Consider the following 18,920-nt stretch of genomic DNA (forward strand, 5'->3'; position numbering starts at 1 on the left):
AATAAACCAAGACATTCAAAAATGATAAAGCACTGTCAGAGTGGCACTCAGAAATTCTGTTTGCTGTTTCATGGTGCCCACTTCTACAGAAGTATTACTGTCTTCCTCTGCGTGTGCACACTAGCCTACAATGGTGCGCCTGCATGTCTCAATCACCAGAAAGCGCCATAGTGGAGGTGGCCCTGGCAGGCCTACCTTGTAGTAGGGCCTGAGGAGAGCACAGATGGCGCAGTGCGGCTCCATCCTGCCCATGGCTGCGTTATACTCCTGCTCAGCCACAAAGTTCAGGGACTTTGTCTGCCAAAGGTGGACCAGAGGCTTTGCCCAAGACTCGGTTTCTTCCACTTCCTCCTCAATCGATGGAACCTCAAGCAACTCTGAAGAGAAAAGGTATGAAAACACAGTGAGCAGAGGACTTAGGGAAAAACAACAGTCCTGCTTATAAAAGAAGCACACATTCCAGGTGTCTGTGATATTAATGTCGGACAGGAAACCTAGTTTATCTTTCAAATACATTCTGAGAGAAACGGAACAAGATCTTCATTCTCCTCGTCTTCAAGGACTACCTCAGATCTGATGGCCAGACCAACCATCCTCCTTTCGACACCTTCCCCATCCCCACCAGGAATGACCAAATCGCTCCCTCCTTTTAATTCTGGCTTTGACTTCCATGTTTCTAGTGCTACCATGACACCTACCTAACATGGAGTAGAAGAGTTTACATGTGTGAGATTATCTCCTAGCTGGCAGAGTTCACTAGCCACTACCTGCCTTACCAATATTTTTAGTTTCCTCACCTAACACAGCACATGACTTAACAAAAATTTATTAATTGGATTTCATTTAATCCACTTTTGGGTTCAAAATTCATGGCAAATAACATTTACAGAGCACTTCTCATGTGCCAAGCAATATACCGCCATTACATGGATATAAAAGACAATCCTTATGTCAAATCTTACTTGTTCAATATGATTCCCCCGAAGAGGGTCAAATCTCTTAAGCATCTGTCCACATGAAAGGCGCAGAGATCTACTCCACAAAAACATCATTTCACAAAATTTTATAGAAGGCAAAAAAAAAAAAAAAAAAGTAGAGAAAGATACAAGTTAAAAGAAAAAATCCCTCCTGTCTATAGCAGAGGACAGTGTATCAAAGCAGGCGGCAGCAGCCACAGCTACATCTGGTACTTAACATCTGCAGCTGTGATACACTCTAAACTCCCTACCAGCAGCAGCCTCAGTGCCACAAATAAATGCTGGAGAGCAATGTCCGCAAGTCCCAGAAGGGGTATTCCTGTGAACTGACGTGCTCTAGCCCTTGTCTTGTTGACTAATGTGTTTTAGGAAAAGTCAAAGTGGATTTGCTCGAGTGGAAAAAAGGAAGGGCTAAATGAGGCTGGAAATAACTGAAAAGACATCAGACGCCAACTGAAGCAAATGGTTATGATCCTGGTGGTGGTGGTGGTATTATTATTGGTATTATTATCAACAAGGGAAATGCTTAGTATTCATTATGAGGCAGTGTTTGAAACAAAAGGTAAGAACCTTTGCCTACAATTGAAATAAAGTAATCTGGCATTAAACACTAAGTTTCCACCTCAATTTCCCTATTATACACAATATAAGATTTACTGTGAAGACTAAAATTTGACAACTGAAAAATGGGAGTGTAAAGTTAACCAGGAACTTGAAATATCATTAAGTCCTTAATTCATAGGCTAATATCTCCAACATATATACTAAAAATGAGATCTAAACAAAAGAAGAAAAAAAAAACCTTGGGTTCAAATAAATGTTGCTACTTTTTGGCTTGTAATAAATTTATCACATCATTTGCTTTACTATAAAAGATTGAAACACACAAGATGGATGATGTTCTTATCCCTCTAGTTGGTAATAAGTTAATGTGATGAGTTCTCAAAATATTCTTAGGGATGAAGGAAATACTATTTAATTCTTAGAGCCTAGTGAAAATGAACAAGAAGTAGGGGAAAGAACAACTCTTAGCAAGGGAGCTAGAGAGCAGGAGGGTGAGGGCAAGACTTGATCCAGGATAGCCTGATATAACTTGAGCTTGTCCTCAAATCTCCTCAACACTGACCTGGTAGAGGGCCCTGCTCTACAGCTGTCCTTCCCCTAAAATGAAGTCATACTCTGGCCCAAACAGCATTTGTCGTCTGTTTGGATGCTCTCTGGGCCAGAGTATGTGGGGAACACCAGAACTATGGAATCGTGTAAATTAAAAGCAGCATGGCAGCGATGGTGCACAGTACCAAGTACAGGGAACTGTCAGTCCAGAGACCTAACCCTGAATTCAAAGTCTTCGATTCAGAAGGGGTGTGGCTTTCAGTAAGACAGATTTTCACATGGTTATAATTCCTTTCTCACCAATTTCAGGGATTTTTTTTCTTTTTAATATTAAAGTGAAATAGTCAATGTAAAACTTCTTTTTAAACTCTATAAAGTGCTAAAATTCTCTGTAAATTCTTAAGTGATGTATAACGCATAGATTATGTAAAATCCATCCTATCATCTTATGTTCATATGATCTGGTTATCAATTCTATGTTGCAATATTTTATGAGAGGAGAAAAAGAGACTGCATTTAATTATAAGTACATAATGATTATTCAGATTTTAACTGAGGTTTTAAAGTAAAAAATATTGGCACATTCTTGAAGGTAAGGATTTTGTCTTCCTGAGATTACCTCATCAAATTATTTATCCCTCCTGCCTCCAAGAACTCTTGCTTACCTCTGAACCATTATCCAAGACTAAACTTGGCTACTGCCTTTTTCAGATTCATGATATTCATGTAACTGCCCTGGGGGGGAAAGTACTTTTAGGATATCTAAATACTCTCATCATCATATAATCCTAATTGAAAATCCTCCCTTTCAGCCTCTAACCACCTTTCCTGTTTTTACAATTTTTAGTGTACCTTCATTCACTTACTTTTTAAAAAAATGGTTTCTACCTTCCAATGTACAGAAGACGAAAGATGTTTTTCCACTGTACCTTTTAAGTGTTTTGATCACTGGTATCACTATACCTAGGAATTTCCTCTCCTCTTCCTCTTCTTCAACTACAGCTGACTAATGAACCTCTAAAGGTTCACTGTAATCTCGCTGGTGTATAATTACCTCACTATATGATACACTTGGTAACATGACAGGCAATGAAATTGCACCATACTATTTTACAGATTTTTAGATTTTTAAAATATCAAATTAGATATTCAACATACAAGGACACAGACACTGTGAGCATTTAACAAACACCAATATTTCTATTATTGTAATAATATCACTTTTTTTTAATACCAGCACAGCAATAATCAGAAGCTCTGAGTCTCATCCTGAAAGCCTGATTGGCAGGGGGAGAATTCTCTTAACAATGTCCTAATAAAGTGAAAAAAAAAGTATCAGTTTTATTAAATTTGTGATAAAATGGAATGTGTGCATAAAGTACTTCTGCTACACATTGAGGTTCAATAGTTGTCTTGGGAAAAGCACATGTGCAATTAATTGAATCACATGTTGAATGAGCAGCTTCTTCCATGGAACAGTTTTAGTTGAAAGAATGATTCAGACAACTATCGTTATTCAGACTTGGGTGTCTGGCAGGAATTTTCATGAAAGTGAACAAAGAAAGCTGTCATTTTAATCTAAAAAAAATGATTGACAGTATATTTTGACAACAGTAAAATTCAAGCTTCTGAGTCAAAATTAGAACTTTGGAAAACGTATATTCACTTTTGTGAGCCTGAAAACTTCCAAATACTTAAAGCTATTTCTGATAGGATTGGTGGTGACAATAAATGTAATTTTTTTATATTATATAAAAAGACCTACATGACTCAGTTTTTTATTTACCAATGCATGCTGTTACAAAATCATACATGCATAAAAGAGCCACTCAAAGTGCAAGGCAGACCAATGAATTTTTAGCTTAAAGAGACAAAAGACAAAAGGTTCACTGATGGGATTTCAGATTGCATGTTGCAACTTACCTTTAAAAAAAAACAAAAAAAAAAACTACCATATACTTCAATATGTTTCAACCAGAACAGGGTCCATCCAACTGAATGCAGAAGCAGACATGAGAATCCAATTTTTACTAAACCCAATATTAAAGAACTTTTCAAAAAATGTAAAACAATGATATTCTTTTCTTTATTTTCATGGTTAGAGAAAATTGTTATTTTTTATGAAAATAAATGTAACTGTTTATGCATTTATTACTGCTACTTTCAAATGTAGCAAACGCAGCACAGTCAAGAAAAACATGTACCCAAACATAGAGCAGTTCCTTAAACTTGTACGAGTTCTTCTCAGTTCACAGAAGTGCAAGCAGCTCCTTGCAGGAAACTTTTATTTTATAAAAGAACTTGCCTGCCTATAGACCATGTACTAAGCTCTTTGATCATAAACGTAATATCCTAAACCTGCTGTAGTAGTAATTCTTTCTGACTTACACCTAGGAAACCAAGCTTTGCCTCCGACTCTGAATATTTCTGGCAGAAATAAAAGCTCTTGGAGAATGGTAGTGGAAATAGATATGCACACAGAACCCAATAACAGTACTCAAGAAGAAATAAAAGTGAAACCACAATATTTGATTGATTTATGTATCTGACAGCTGGTACTGAGAGGTTGACCACAACTTCTGTCTTTACAGTAAGAAGCAGATATGATCACAGTAAGTAGCCCCTTAGAAGTGGCACGCTTACAGCTCCTATCCATCCTTCCAATGTGTTTTAAATTTTTCTCCAAAATGATTGTCCCTGCTTGCTATTCAAGTAATACTCACTATGATATTGTGATATAAAAAGAAACAGATATTTGGTCTTTCTCCTGGTTTCTGGCACAGAGCTTCTAAAATAAGGAATTTCCTGAGTGATATGGGTGAGAGGAACATCACTGGTTAAAATATTTGGTCTTAGCCCCTAGTTCCTGACACCAGAGCTTCTAAGACTCTTGGAATTTGAGAATTGAAAAGTGTCTTCTGTCTGCAATGAGATGACTGGTGGCTGGGGGCTTCTAGAAAGCTTCAGGATGGGGGCTGGTCACCAGAAAGGCCAACGCAGGACTACAGGCTTAGCAATTCAGCCCCATCTCTGGCCTGAGGGAGGGGGAGATAGGTTGCAGATTGAGTTTAATAGCCAAAAGACAGTGATTTAATTGACCACATGGACATGATGGGGCCTCCATAAAAACCCTAAACAACAGGGTTCAGAGAGCTTCCAGGTCCAGAGGGTAATGTACATGAAGAGGGCATGAATGTTCTGCACACACATACCCCGACGCCATACCTTGCCCCTGTGCATTCTTTCTAGGGGCTGTTCCTGAGTTATAAATCACTAAATGTAAGCTAAGTGTTTGACTTCTGTGAACCGTTCTAGAAAAGTATCAAACCTGAGGAGGGAATTATACGAACCTCTCCACCAGATTATATAGCCCATTGGTCAAGTGTAAGGACTTGCAATTGGCATCTGAAGTGGGGGCAACTTTTGAGACTGGATTGAGACCTCAACCCATGGGTGCTGTGCTAACACTGAGTTATTAGTGTCAGAAATCAATTAAACTGTAGGACACCCAGTTGGTGTCTGGAAAATTGACTGGTTTGGGAAAAATAAGTCACACCTTTGCTGTCAGAAGTATTCTCACTTGCACTACGTGACCTCTCCTCAAGACCATAAACAATTCTGTTTTTCAAAAGATCAATTAGTCTCAAAGGGATAACTAGAAATGTGCCTCGTCCATATATAACTGGAAAGTCTGAAAGTCAGTAGCTTATCTGATGCTGATCCAGAGACTCCACAGCCCTCAGAAAGGTCCTGCAGGGGAAAGACTCAATCCTGTAGAGCAACTAAAGATGGGGAGGGGAGACCCCTAGAAAGCTGGGAGCTCGGGGAATTCAGAGAACTTTCTGGTTCTGAAAAGCAAGTCAGGCTTGCTGCAATTATTCAGAGACTCTTCTTAAGACTTGCACCAATTTGGGGATATACTCCATTGTTCAGAGAGCAACTTTTCCCCTTAAATTAATAAAACTTCCCAAGGTGTGGTGGACGCCCCACTAAGAGGTAATCTCAGGGATTATCATAGATACACATTTTCATTTTTAATGATTAAGTACTTATATTTATTTACTTTCTATATAAAACAATTTACTATGGTTTTCCTATAAAAGTATATATAAGTTTTCAAAAGTTTATATAAGTAAAGGATGGCATTAAAAATAATATTTAAAATATTACTTCAAATGATCACAAGATGAAATCTGTTACGAACATCATATAGTTAAACAATGTAATAAATTAGGGGGAAAAATGTAACAAAAGCCTTGACTTTGTGACCTAGAACAATGGTTATTCAAATTCTGAGGTAAGCATGGCTACAGGAGTAGAGCTCTGACGCAAATCTAGTAGAATAAATTAAAACAATGTTTTCATTCATGTAATCTATGCTGTTAAAGTTTGGTTATTACTCTAAACCTTAATTTCTTCATCTGCAAAATGAGTGTAAGTTTATCTAAATTACAGGGTTTTCAACAGGTTGTATGAGAGACCAGCCATAAAAATGCCACTACTCATTAGGGAGCAAGACCTTGGGCTTCAACACATGACATTTCCTTCCCTTCTGGGTCTCAGCTTAACCTATGGGGCCTCCAGCAAATCTCTGCAAAGATCACGCAGAAAATTACTTAAAATGTATGCCCTAAACACTAAACTTTAAACATGACAAGACAGACTGGAAAAGAAGAGCCAATCTAAACAGATACCCAGTTATCTCCTACATATAAATATTTCAAGATTTATCCTTTCAAAAAAAAAAAAGTCTTTATTCTCCCATTCAGTCAAAAAAATCACTGAATATATTTATAATAAAAAAGATCAATGTCTTTTACAGAAGTATTCAAACCAAAGTGCCCATTTAAAAAACATATAAATAAATAAATAATAAAATTAACAAATATATATATAACTTACGGCATGACCCTATTATGCCAGCATTGAAAGGATGCTTTTGAGGAATATTAATGAAATATAATACAACATGAATACGTACATCATAAAACATATACCATTAAGTGAATATGAATATAATGTTAATAAGTGAAAACTCAGGACACAAAACTGAATATAGAGAATAATGTTAGTTCTATAAAAAAAAATGTTTAAATGTCTGGAATAAAGGAAAGAAGGCTTTCAAGTTTTTATAACTATGCAGTCTTCAACATTAAAAGTCCTATGAATTGAGGGAAACCTTAGTTTAAAAGCAGACATATGTCAGATTTATACACTCCTCAGTATAGTCTTCTTGAATAAACTTTGCCCAGTAAGTGTAACAGGAGTTCTCAATAGAAAAACACTTGGCCGTTGAGGAAAGGCTGCTGCCAGGACTTGCTGAGGGAACCCAGCAAACGAGGAAAGCTCCTGACTCTACTACAGTACAGTTTCCCCACACACGCCACCACACTGGTCCTGCTGCTGGGGTTGTGTTCCAGTGATGTGTTTTGGCTGGTACAGCACTATACTCTCTACTAGGAAAGCATCTGTTATCTTTCAGGTACTTGAGCAAAATCTCAGTCCTGAGAGGCATTATATATGGTTTCAAATATCCTGGAGGAAATTGAGGGGGAAGAGGGTGAGGAGAGAGGAACCAGGGCGGGAACAAGGTACTCAAAAAAAGCAAAGAAATTCAAACTTGGGAACTTCATTGTTCCCATACAAACTATTGTATAATCTGCATGTAAATCATATTTCAATGATTTTTAAGAATTGCTAAATTTCAAAGGTTTGTGAAGGTATGTTCAAAAGCAGAAAAGAGGAAAAAATTACAGGTCCTTTATGTATAATTTTACTGGGAAGTGGTAACATTAAGGAAAAATTAAATTCTGTATTACAGTGCTTGTAAAATGCTAATGTAATCATGGATAACAGAGAATTCCTTTGTTTTAGGTCTAAAGCACTTAAATGAGTAGACACAGTTTTATTCCCTATGCATACCCTCAGAATAACAGAGATGCCAAGAAATAATTCAAAAGGATACATTCCAATTCATTCAATATACTGCTTCAGATAACTGAAACACTCCAAAGCACACTCCTTCAAAACTACTACCGAACAAAAATACTCTAATACTTATGGCACCTCTGGGGATGTGGATTTCACGGAGAATTCTGGATTACCAACGTTACTTAAATTTCTTAAAGAACATTAGCTCAGGGGAGGAATAAACTGCGAGTTTGTGATTAACAGATATACACTATCATGTATAAAACATAAGCAACAAGGACCTACTGTACAGCACAGGGAACTAAATTCAGTATCTTTTAGTAACTCATAATGGGAAAGAATCTGAAAAATAATTTATACATACGTGTATAAATGAATCACTTTGTGTACACCTGAAACTAACACAATACTGTAAATCAACTATACTTCAATTAAAAAAAAATTAGTAAAGAACAAGTGAACACTAGCTCATATTTCACATATGTACACATTCTTACAACACACACGGACAACAAGGAATACTGTGAATTATCTACTCCATCAACAAAGATGGCTGGTTCTTATCAGACATTTATATGTGCTCACTTCAGCTTCTTTTATCAGTAGTAGGGCCATTACTGGGGGCTGCTAATATAACATAGAAAGAGTACAAACTTAGAAATTAAGCAGGATTTAAAGCCTGTTGTTTACCAATTACCAGTCTCATGGCCTTAGGCAAGTGAATTCGTGTCTTTGAGCTTCAGTTTCCTCATCAGTAAAAATGATAACACCATCCAGCTTAAAGAATTATAAATAACAACTGCTAATAATTTATACAACAGGAAGAAAGCAGAACAGTCAATTCTCATATCATGGTGGGGATGGGGATGAAAGAACTTAAAAGAAAAAAAAAAAGCGTATCTTTGGAAAACTAGCTGACAACATGGCACCGACAGGAGCTTATTCTGAGAATCAAATCAAAGATAGGTGGAACGAGAGCATACGAAACCCACTATGACAGATGCTGGAGATAAGAAATAAAAAACAGTTTCTTGCCTTTAAGGAGTTCAAAACTCCCCATGGGAGAAGCCTCAAGTTTCTTAAACTATTTCATTAACAGCATCTATGTTAAAAAGTTTAAAAATGGCCGAAACAAGATTTAAAAGCAAAGAACAACTAGCATGTTGCAATTTACCTGCTTAAAAAAAAAATTCTCTTAGCTGAAAGACAACTCTGGTCACCTATGTAAAGGACAGCAGCATCCTTAGACATTTTGACCCAAGAACTAGCAGGGGTATCACATGGGAGATCACACAAAACAGTTGTTAAGGAGACAGAGAACTTCATGCAGAGCAGCCACAATGCCAACTTCTAGAGAAGCAAGGGCATGGACTACTCGAGAGGATATACAGAAGTAAGAAGAGGACAAGGCAGCAAATGTCACCCTCTTGTTCCACATCCAAAGCCATGAGCGGTCCTTCCTGCTGGTCCTCAAACATGCCACACTAACCGCCTTCCTTGGGGCCTCTGAACTCACTGTTCTCTCCCAAGAAGATTCTTACCCCAGATCCTTGGCTAATTCTACTCACCTCAAGGTGTTATAAAGTATGTTTCCTCAAGAAAAGACCTTAACAACTAGAGAAATATCTGAGTAGTATTGGAACATGTTCATATATCATAGCAAACTTTTTCTTCTTTGGTTTCTGCTCTTTTTTATTAGCACAACAAAAATCCCTACACTTTTCCATCTTGAGAATGTTTCAGTAACAAAACCATACCCTAACATGAACAGTAACACAATGGAACATCAGCGTAGAACTTAGAGGTCCATGTGATATGTATATAAAAAGAGGTCACTTAATCATTTCCCTAAAACTGGGAACCTAAGAACCAGAAAAAAGAAAAAGAAGAAAACAACACTGTACAGAATTTAAATGATAATGAAGTGAGCCACTTCCTAACCACTCACTATCTGAGAGTCTTACACATATTACTTAATACTCCTCCCAGCAGTGAAAAGTCCTTTCCTAAAATCCATGACAATGGTCCCCAAATGTAAACCTGAAGAACACTGCCAGCCCAGGACCAAGTTTTCAACAGTCAGAGACAAAAACAAAGAAGTGGAAGATCATGAAGTAATTATAAAACTAAATTTTAAAATCTACATAAGCTTTGCCAACTGCATGCTTATTCTCGATATTCATAGTTTCACAAACAAAGGATGGAAATAAAAATACGGAGAATGTACTAGAAAATGTAGGATAATTCAATGGCGTATAGGGTTAAGACATCTGTCTCTAGGGAGAGGGGGTTGTGTGCAAGTTTAAGGAAATGTAAAGGAATACATTAAGTTATACTAAAATCAAATATCAGCAATTGACACATTTCAGCCTAATGCAATAATTTATTTTTCTGAAGAATGGAATGAATCATACTATTACAGTATCAAAAGCTGTTCCTCAAGAGTAACAAAGCACACCTGAATTCAGATAAATCAAAGTCTTGACTATCATTTCACAATCCCAATGCTTTCAAGCACAGACACCTTGATCATAAGACTTCATGCCAACCATTGTATAAAAAAGTTTCAAGACTGATTCTGAAAAGTACAGAAAGCAACTATAAAGCATAAGTTTAAAAGCTAGCATTTTTGTCTAATTCAATCAATCCCTTACCTAGTCACTAGCATAATAAGGGCAAGGTGTTTTTGATTTTTATTCCCCATATTGCAGAAAAAGTCAATGCCTTTGGGGCTGCAATGGAATTCACTAACAGAGAAAGCAAGCTAAATTGAGAATCTCGATTATTATGCAGCTGAATGCTAGATAAAATATCCATTAAATCTGAGTGCCAACAACATCTAATGTTTTATGTCCACATAATGCAAGAAAACATTGGCAGTGACCTATCAACAAACATTCAAACCAATCTACTTAGTAATCAGCTGAAGTTGCTGTTTTATTGCTTAAACGGACAGAAATACAACTGTGCTTATTATAAAAGTATAAATATTACCTCAAGCTAATAAGAATTGATGCAACAAGAGATCATTGTGTAAAAATTAATAACATTTGGAGCACGACATGCAACAATCATAAAACAGCATTTGTTTTTGAAAACTGGCAGAGAAAAGGACTTTTTACAAGAGGGGAAGCACTGTTGATAAGGGATGTTCTTATGCTTCACTATTTTGCTTTTCAGTGAAAGGCTAGCTTGAAGCAAGAGGACTACACAGTATCCTCTCCTATTACATTATCACAGAATCTAAGACCTTAAGAGTGTGAATGAAATTCTGGGATCACTAATCCAACCATTTCATCAAACATCTTAGTAAACATATGATGAGCCTTAGAAGGTTGCATGACTTAGTTCTCCAAGGCCGTGCAGCCCTTAACAGCCAAGGAGAGACTAAAAGGCAGGTTTCAGGCTGCCAACCATAAACAGAGCCAGGTGCCCATTACTATCTGGCAAAACAAACAAATGAAATTTTTTGGTGTTTAAAACAAAATTTTTATTTAACTGAATACTTAAGATAACATTTGTAAAGTCTAAATCAATAAAAGACATCATTATTACATTTATTAATATATCCACCTAAAGTCTTAGGGGGAAAAAAATGAAGATTGGCAAATCTATACCAATATTCTTAGAAAGGGGGGAGTTACAGCATGCTAGGGGCAGGAGGACATAATTTTGCAAAACACCTATTTACCAAAGGTAAAGTGAAACATCCAATTCTAAATAATGTCCTTTTATTTGAGATGCAAAGTGCCCAGAAGCCAGCTTTTGCACCAACAGTACTAACAGTGACTGAATGACACAGGGTAAAATTCAGAAAATACCCAGGAAATACCAGGCAATCCCACAACAAAACAAAAATCTCTAATAAAGTGAAATCAGTCTTGGGAAAACATATTTAGGATCAACCTATCATTCAACTGCATCACAAACATTTTTAACAAAATGAGTGTTAAACAGAAAAAAAAAGTAATGAGATTTTGTCAGATGTGCATTTCTGAGATTTTCCCTACTTAAACATACCTAAATATAGACATTCTATTCCTCAAAATAACTGAAAATCTAGCTTAGATGGGTTAAATAATGGTTGAACACCATTAGAATAATCTCTAATTAATGCAGCAATTTCCATCTCTTCCATCTCTATATTTAAATATTTAATCCACTACAAAATGAATTATAGTATTAATATAGACAGACTGTCCAAAAAATAAATTGCTGTAACATTGCCAGAAATACACTTTTAATCTATCCCTCAAGGCATGCAGACATTACAGAGATAAGGATCAGGGCCTAAGCTGTCTAATTTCAAAGAGATGCTTAACAGCTCATTACAGTACTGTGCTCGCTGAACTGATGATGTATAGAGTTATCTGGACAGTTCAGATTAGAGAAAATCAGAGCCACAACCAGGGCTTTGATCTAAATCTTGTCAATATTCAAACTTGTAGGTGGGGTCACCTCTGTACTTGGGTAAACATAGTACAGATGGGTATCTGCATCTTCCAATCTTTCTGTTTAAAATGATAGTCGAAGAGTTACAAATAAAAATTTGGTCCAAGGGTGATGAGCTCAACATATCATCACGTTATTTCAGGGTATCTGAAATGTCATAAATCCATTCATGAACCTGCAGGTTAGGAACCCTAATCATTCAAGGCCAAGACACACATTTTACACAAGAGGAAACTGAGGCCAGAGAGAAGTCAAAACACTTGTAAGGGACAAAGCCAGGACCCCAGGCAGCGTCTACTGTCTTTTGGTCAACTAATCTCCTATTCAGGGTAGGTTCAAAAGATTTTGCAATTGCTTCTGCTAGATGCTCTGGAAGCATTAACAGTCAGGACACAGTTTTACTTTAAATTTCAGATTGGAATAAGAAACATATAGCGACAGCAGTTCGATGGTTAAGAATTGTTAGGGTGACTTTCTCTTCTGATCCTATCACCTCTCTCCACCCAAACCTAGACCCAGCCAGCAAGACTTCTTGTCCTCTGCTGGGGCCTAAGGTCAGTTTTGGTTTTTAGTTTTTCCCCTTTTAAGAGTCTAGGTTTAAGTGTCTGAGGGATCCTATGAGGCCTTAGCTCTGACTTCCCAGTCTTCTCTCTAGCCCTGGCATATTTCCCCCAAGAAGCCACGGCATTAGCTCTCCCCTACCCACCTAAACATCATTTTGCTCTGAATTCCCTTTGGATTTCCCTCATTTCCTGAGAGCTTAGCTACCATCCTTCGACCAATCCTCCTAATCATATCACAACAACGACAGTAAACATTCATTATCTGCCAAATACTGTTCTGAGTGCTTTACACATAGTCTTTCAACCCTCAAAGAAGGAGCTGCTGCAATCCCTACTTTATAAGCACGGGCACCAAGGTATGGACAGCCACGCAGCTAACGGAGCACTGGAGCTGGGTGATCATGACTGTAGACATGGAGAACATGACCCCTGATGTGATTCTGCCCCTCCATGCATGTATAAAGGCTAGTTGTTTTAATTATCAATTATTTTCGGTTCTTTTGTAACTGGAGGATTATCTGGTAATCTAGCCCATCACATTGATACTCTGTCTCTTTAAAATATTTTGCCCAAATATAAAAGAAATGTGTTTATTATTTTAAAAATCTGAAAAGTTATCAGCATAAAAAAGAAAATTAAAATCACCAGATAACAACCTTGCATATTTTCTTATAAACTTTCCAAGTCTCCAGCAAAACTCCAGACAGCATTAGCATGTCAACTCAAATCACCAACAGGCGTGGGGACCACTGAGTAGAGAATCGCTGCGTCAGCCACTGCCACATTCATGAGGTATGTCTGCAGGGCTTGTCCTTCGTTCACAGCTGCTTTAGAAACAACATTAACCTTATCACTTCACCAGCGGGGTTACGTGCACAGTAAGTACAAAAGCAGTGACTATTCTGTAAATCAATAGTAGAAAAAGACGGAAAATTTATATTGCAAACAAATGTAGTATTTTTTTTTAAATGGGAAACAAATGCATACAAGTGGAGGAGAGCTTCTAAGACCAAACAATGAACCATGAAGGGTAGGGCAGGGAGATGGATAAAATGCAAGTTCAGAATATGGACATCAGTGTACAATGTCTCTTAGCCTAACGACAGTTCAAGAAAAGCTCTGAGTTTGTGTCAGCACAAAGTGCTGGTGATGAAAACTCTAGTCAGAAGAAGAAACATGCATGAGTAAAACATTTTTGAATCTGAATGCCTTCAAACTGGGAAGGAAATACAAACACATATACACACATCTACACACATACAGAGATGCTGGCTAAGCTACTATCCCAATGGGAATATCATTACTCTGGGGGGCCTTCAGGTCTCCAAGGTATCAGCCACATCTACATGTCAGCGTCATATTTAACTCTGAGTAAGTTCTAGGATTTGGCACAGTGCTTAAAAAGGATTTAAACACAGTCAGGATACAAAACTGACTTAGGTGACATATCTCCAGCTAGTTAAAATAGCATGTTGTTCTATATACTGAAATATACAGAGAATATTTCCTGAAAAAGAATATTGGTTTCCCTTTTAGCAGGACAGCACATGATATGTTAAGGTATTTGACTGTAATTTTTAATGGCTGATTTCTAGGTTAGTAATCACCAGGACTTTCCTGCTTTTGGATCCACACGTGAGTCACACCACAGACTGACCTTGGACTGAGAACGGGAAGACAGACACAGAGACAAATAATGAAGTACAATGGAAGATGACAAGTGGTACACTAGAGTGAATATAGATATATACTATATAGAATATGTAGCATAGATGTAATAGGACACTAGAGGAGAAGAGACAGGAGGAGGAAGTGGTAAGAAGTAGTTGAGAATGGTTCCAAGATAGAAAAGGGCATCACAGGTAAAGCAATAGTTTAAGGAAGTGAGTGGAAGCATGAAGCAGCGCACTGTCTTCAGGAGAAAACAGAAATTTGTCTGAATGGATGGAGAGGAGGATTCATGTTGCGTAGTTGAGGGAAATGAAGCTGCAGAGAGAAGTTGGTACTGGATCATGAACGACCTTAAAGCCACTTACACTGTATCGAAGCTGCAGTGTTAAGGGAAACGTGTGAGACCCTTTGAGCAGGCATCTTCACCACCCAAAGAGAATTACGGTGGCAGATTTCTGAGCTTCCTGCCTGCCCCCACCCGCGGTGGGTCCAACCTCTGACTCTCAGTGCCTTCTGAGGCCAAGCAAGCATGCAGTTCTCGGAGCCAGCCTGGCTCACCTCTGCTGCAGACACACCCTCGTTCCCTGCAGACACTCAACCACAAAGCTCTGAAATCGGGGAACAGGAACATGCCATTATAGTGACATATCATAAGGGGAGAATGGGTATGTATCTAGAATGTTCCAAAACTGAAACGACCCACCAAGAAATGCTCATTCACCAATAGGGAACTCTGCTGTTTAGAGACACTTCTCTTTCAGGTCTGTTTCAATTCAACACTGTACTATTAGCTTAAAAAACAGGAAAATGCATAGAATATTAATCTATGTTTCAGGATCACCTTGTGCAGCTGCCCAGTTTCAGGGAAGGGGTAACTAAAAACACTTCAGTTACAGTTACAGAGACAGATTAGTAATTACTTTTAAACTATAAAGAATAAACAGCTGGTACACATTTAAGATAATTTTTCACCCCCAAAAAGGAATGAATTAGATACTAGTTTTTGTATTAAAATGCTATATTCTACAACATAATTCTTTTCTTACATATCCCCCTCTGCCCCACCATCATATAGAACCTCATGTTTTCCTGCTAAGTATAGAAAATCTTCTAGGAAAAAACAGGCTGAGAGTCAGGAAATCCTTGCTGATCCTGTAATTACTGAATCTGCCACTAATTAGAACGATCTCTGCAGTTTCAGTTCATTTGAGTATCAAAGAGCCACTGCAGTGTCCTTTGAGAAGACTGGCTTAGAGGTGACTCTTATCTCCCGGCTGCACATAAGCTCCCAGCAGTTCTGGATCATTATCTTTCCTCTTTGCTGTTTTTCTTTTAGGGAGCTTCCACAGAGAAATGCTCATTCACCAATAGAAAACACTGCTGTTTAGAGATGCAGTTTCTCAGACGCTCCCATCTGGTCATGCTCCTGCCTAGCATACACACTGTCTGCTGCATGAGCAGCACAGAAGGACCCCAATAGTTAGGGTAGGAAATTCCCCAAAGAGGCTAGATTTGGGGCTGTGTGCTCCCAGTGAGCACACATCCTGTTCTTCGTCACTACCTAACAATGATGATGACCACCCACTTTCAGTTGTACAGGACACAGAGGCAGAGACTGAGGTAGTAATGTTCAAGTGCTCAATACATAAATAATTTGCTCCAGGAACCGGAATATTCTCCATTCTCAGTTTGGAAGCCTGCAAAAATCTTTAGCCATTACTGTAATTCTCTGATTTTCTTCTCAATTCTCTAAAATCCCCAGAGAACCCCAGGAGTCCTTAACATATTAAGACAGAGAGCGAGACTGCTGTGAAAGCTACAGTCACCAGTGTTTCAGCAAGATATTTAACCTCAAACCCTCAAGAGACTTCATTAAACCAATTCATTTAGAAATTTTGCAAGTTAGACCAATCAAAATCAGAACTGCTCTCCATGGAGAAACTCTAGGCGAATTTATGATGACTGTCGTGGAAAAATAAACTTCCTGGGAAGATAAAGACACAGGAGAAGGCAGTTTTCCTCATGTGTTAGCACAGCCCATCCCCTTCCGAGAAGCTATGCTGATTATAGGCTGTGATGGGGAAGGGTAATGAAAATTCATAATGAATGTATATTAAGTAGTAATTGCTTTATACAGAACTGTCCTTTGTCTTGGCACTAAGGGGAAAACGGTTTGTGCTGGGTATGATAAAGCTGGAGAAAGCAGAACTGAACATGATAATACATAGAAATAAAGACAAATATGTTTCATTACTTGTATGACTCAAGGCAGAAGTCTACCTTGGACTGGTGTTACAGGAACTGCTACCCTCATCATCTGATCCCTTCATCTGACCATCTTTTTTTCCAACTAAACATGGGGCATAAAAGAAGACAGTGAATAAAAGGAAAAATATCTACTGAAGATGTGTACTTCGATAAATTGTATTTAAACTAAATTGAAGCCTGAACTCAAGACTCATGTTATTCCCTTGACAGCATCCTCACAGACACATGACCTTAATTAACAAATTTCCACCAGTAAAAGAGAGTATCTCGAAGGGATTTTTACAGAAAATCTACTTGAACTGATCCTTTAAGAGATGGGGAAAAATATAGGCCCTTACGATGATATGAGACACTTGCAAGGAAGAAATAGCCAGTCAGTGGCTTGATTTTTCATTGAAGGCAACAAAATCAAGAGGTAAGAGAGGTAAAAGGGGCAACTAGATAAAACAAATAGATAAATGTCACATCTAGGAATAGTAACTGGTAGTAAATAAAACTACTTCACGCCAAGCCACATCAGTAAAATCTCATCAATGAGAAAGGATGTCTCACGGCACAGCAGGTGTAACAGGATATAGAAGTTACTGCACGAAGTTTCTTCTTCAGATAGTGTTTATAAATTTAAAGGATTCAAGTTAAAAATAAAGGAAATGCAAAGAAACCTACAGCATGTTAATTCCATGATCTGATACCTTTAGAGAAGTGATTATCAGCCTCTTCTGGAATATCACAAGGCAAATGTCAAGAATGACTAATATATCATATAAAGCAGGAAGACTTTTCCCGGTACACGGCTAGATTATGTGAAGCAAGTATTTATCCCTAAAATCTAAATTCCAAATAACTTGTGCCTTACTTACGACCTCCTTATGGTATACATTTGCCACCTGGTCAGATTTCCTCTCTAACACGGAGTTTGTTACAACAAATAGACAAAATAAGCACTGAATACTACACAATATATAAAGAATAAATACTGAAAAAAACATCACAAGCTTACCTTCATCACTCGTTGCCTGCTGCTTCACCAGAGTCATTGGGGATCTTGCGGGAGGCTTACTTAGTGGATGGCGCCAACTTTTAGCAGTTTTGGTTTCTCCCTCTATTCTCTGGTTATGGAACAAAAACGGGGGAGAAACACTCACCGTTAAAGATTTGTTTTAAGCAAAAAACTATGGTTACAATTATTTACAACAATTTAATTATGAAGAACTCCTGTACTTATTTACCTCCTTGGTAATTAGCCCTTTGTTACAGAAATTTAAATTTTTTTTAACATAAGAGAAATTTAAATCTTAAAGTCAAAAGAAGTAGAAAGCCATTCTATTAGTAATTTTATGGACAGAAGAGTCAACTAACTACCCTTCCACTTCATTTTAAAACTCTCTGCACTGCTGATCAAACCTACAATAAACTCAGCAGTTAGTAAATGCTCTTCAAAACTAATTTAAATTTAGGATTATATATTCATAACAATACAGGACCATGGCATTTGGTAACACGTGAACAAGTGGCAGGTGCTTTTCCTTCCTGTCCTCACACAGAAATCAATCTGACAAAGTAAGCCTGTACTCTTCCTTCCTTTCAAAAATGAATCACCAATTCTCTGAGGAACAAACAGAAAATCAAAAGATGTTATTTTTTTTAATTGGTACATTACTGTCATCCTGAAACCATTTAAATTTTACGTAGAATCTTTTGTCTGAGCTGTCCAAACTACATTTTCTTTTCAAATGTAGAGGAAAAAGTCATATGCATCATGACATCTTTCAGACGTAAACTACTTACAAGCTTTCTTGCTCATGCAATCCAAGGAAAAAGGCACAGAGGGGGCGAGAGGGTGGGGCAGGGTGGGGGTGGGGAGGTTAGAGAAACAGCTTGAAACTGATGAGTTTGTATCAGCAGCTCACTGCAAAGGAAAGGAGTCTCAGAAATGTCCCTGTAA

At 37.7% G+C, this 18,920-nt stretch overlaps 1 protein-coding gene across 4 annotated transcripts in view; it reads right to left on the reverse strand.

The window, feature by feature from the left end:
- Window positions 1-18,920, reverse strand: part of KDM4C (lysine demethylase 4C) — a 359,368-nt gene that overhangs the window by 130,048 nt on the left and 210,400 nt on the right. For all 4 annotated transcript variants that reach the window (XR_010382646.1, XM_064490230.1, XM_064490229.1 and 1 more), the window contains exons 12-13: window positions 17,976-18,084; window positions 196-377 (exon numbers count right to left, since the gene is read on the reverse strand). Coding sequence is in view for 3 of the 4 variants with exons in the window: in XM_064490230.1 (XP_064346300.1) it covers window positions 196-377; window positions 17,976-18,084 (291 nt within the window). In the remaining variant the exon portion in view is untranslated. The remainder of the gene's footprint in view (window positions 1-195; window positions 378-17,975; window positions 18,085-18,920) is intronic.

Source organism: Camelus dromedarius, chromosome 10 (assembly GCF_036321535.1).
Source record: "Camelus dromedarius isolate mCamDro1 chromosome 10, mCamDro1.pat, whole genome shotgun sequence".
Lineage (NCBI taxonomy): Eukaryota > Metazoa > Chordata > Mammalia > Artiodactyla > Camelidae > Camelus > Camelus dromedarius.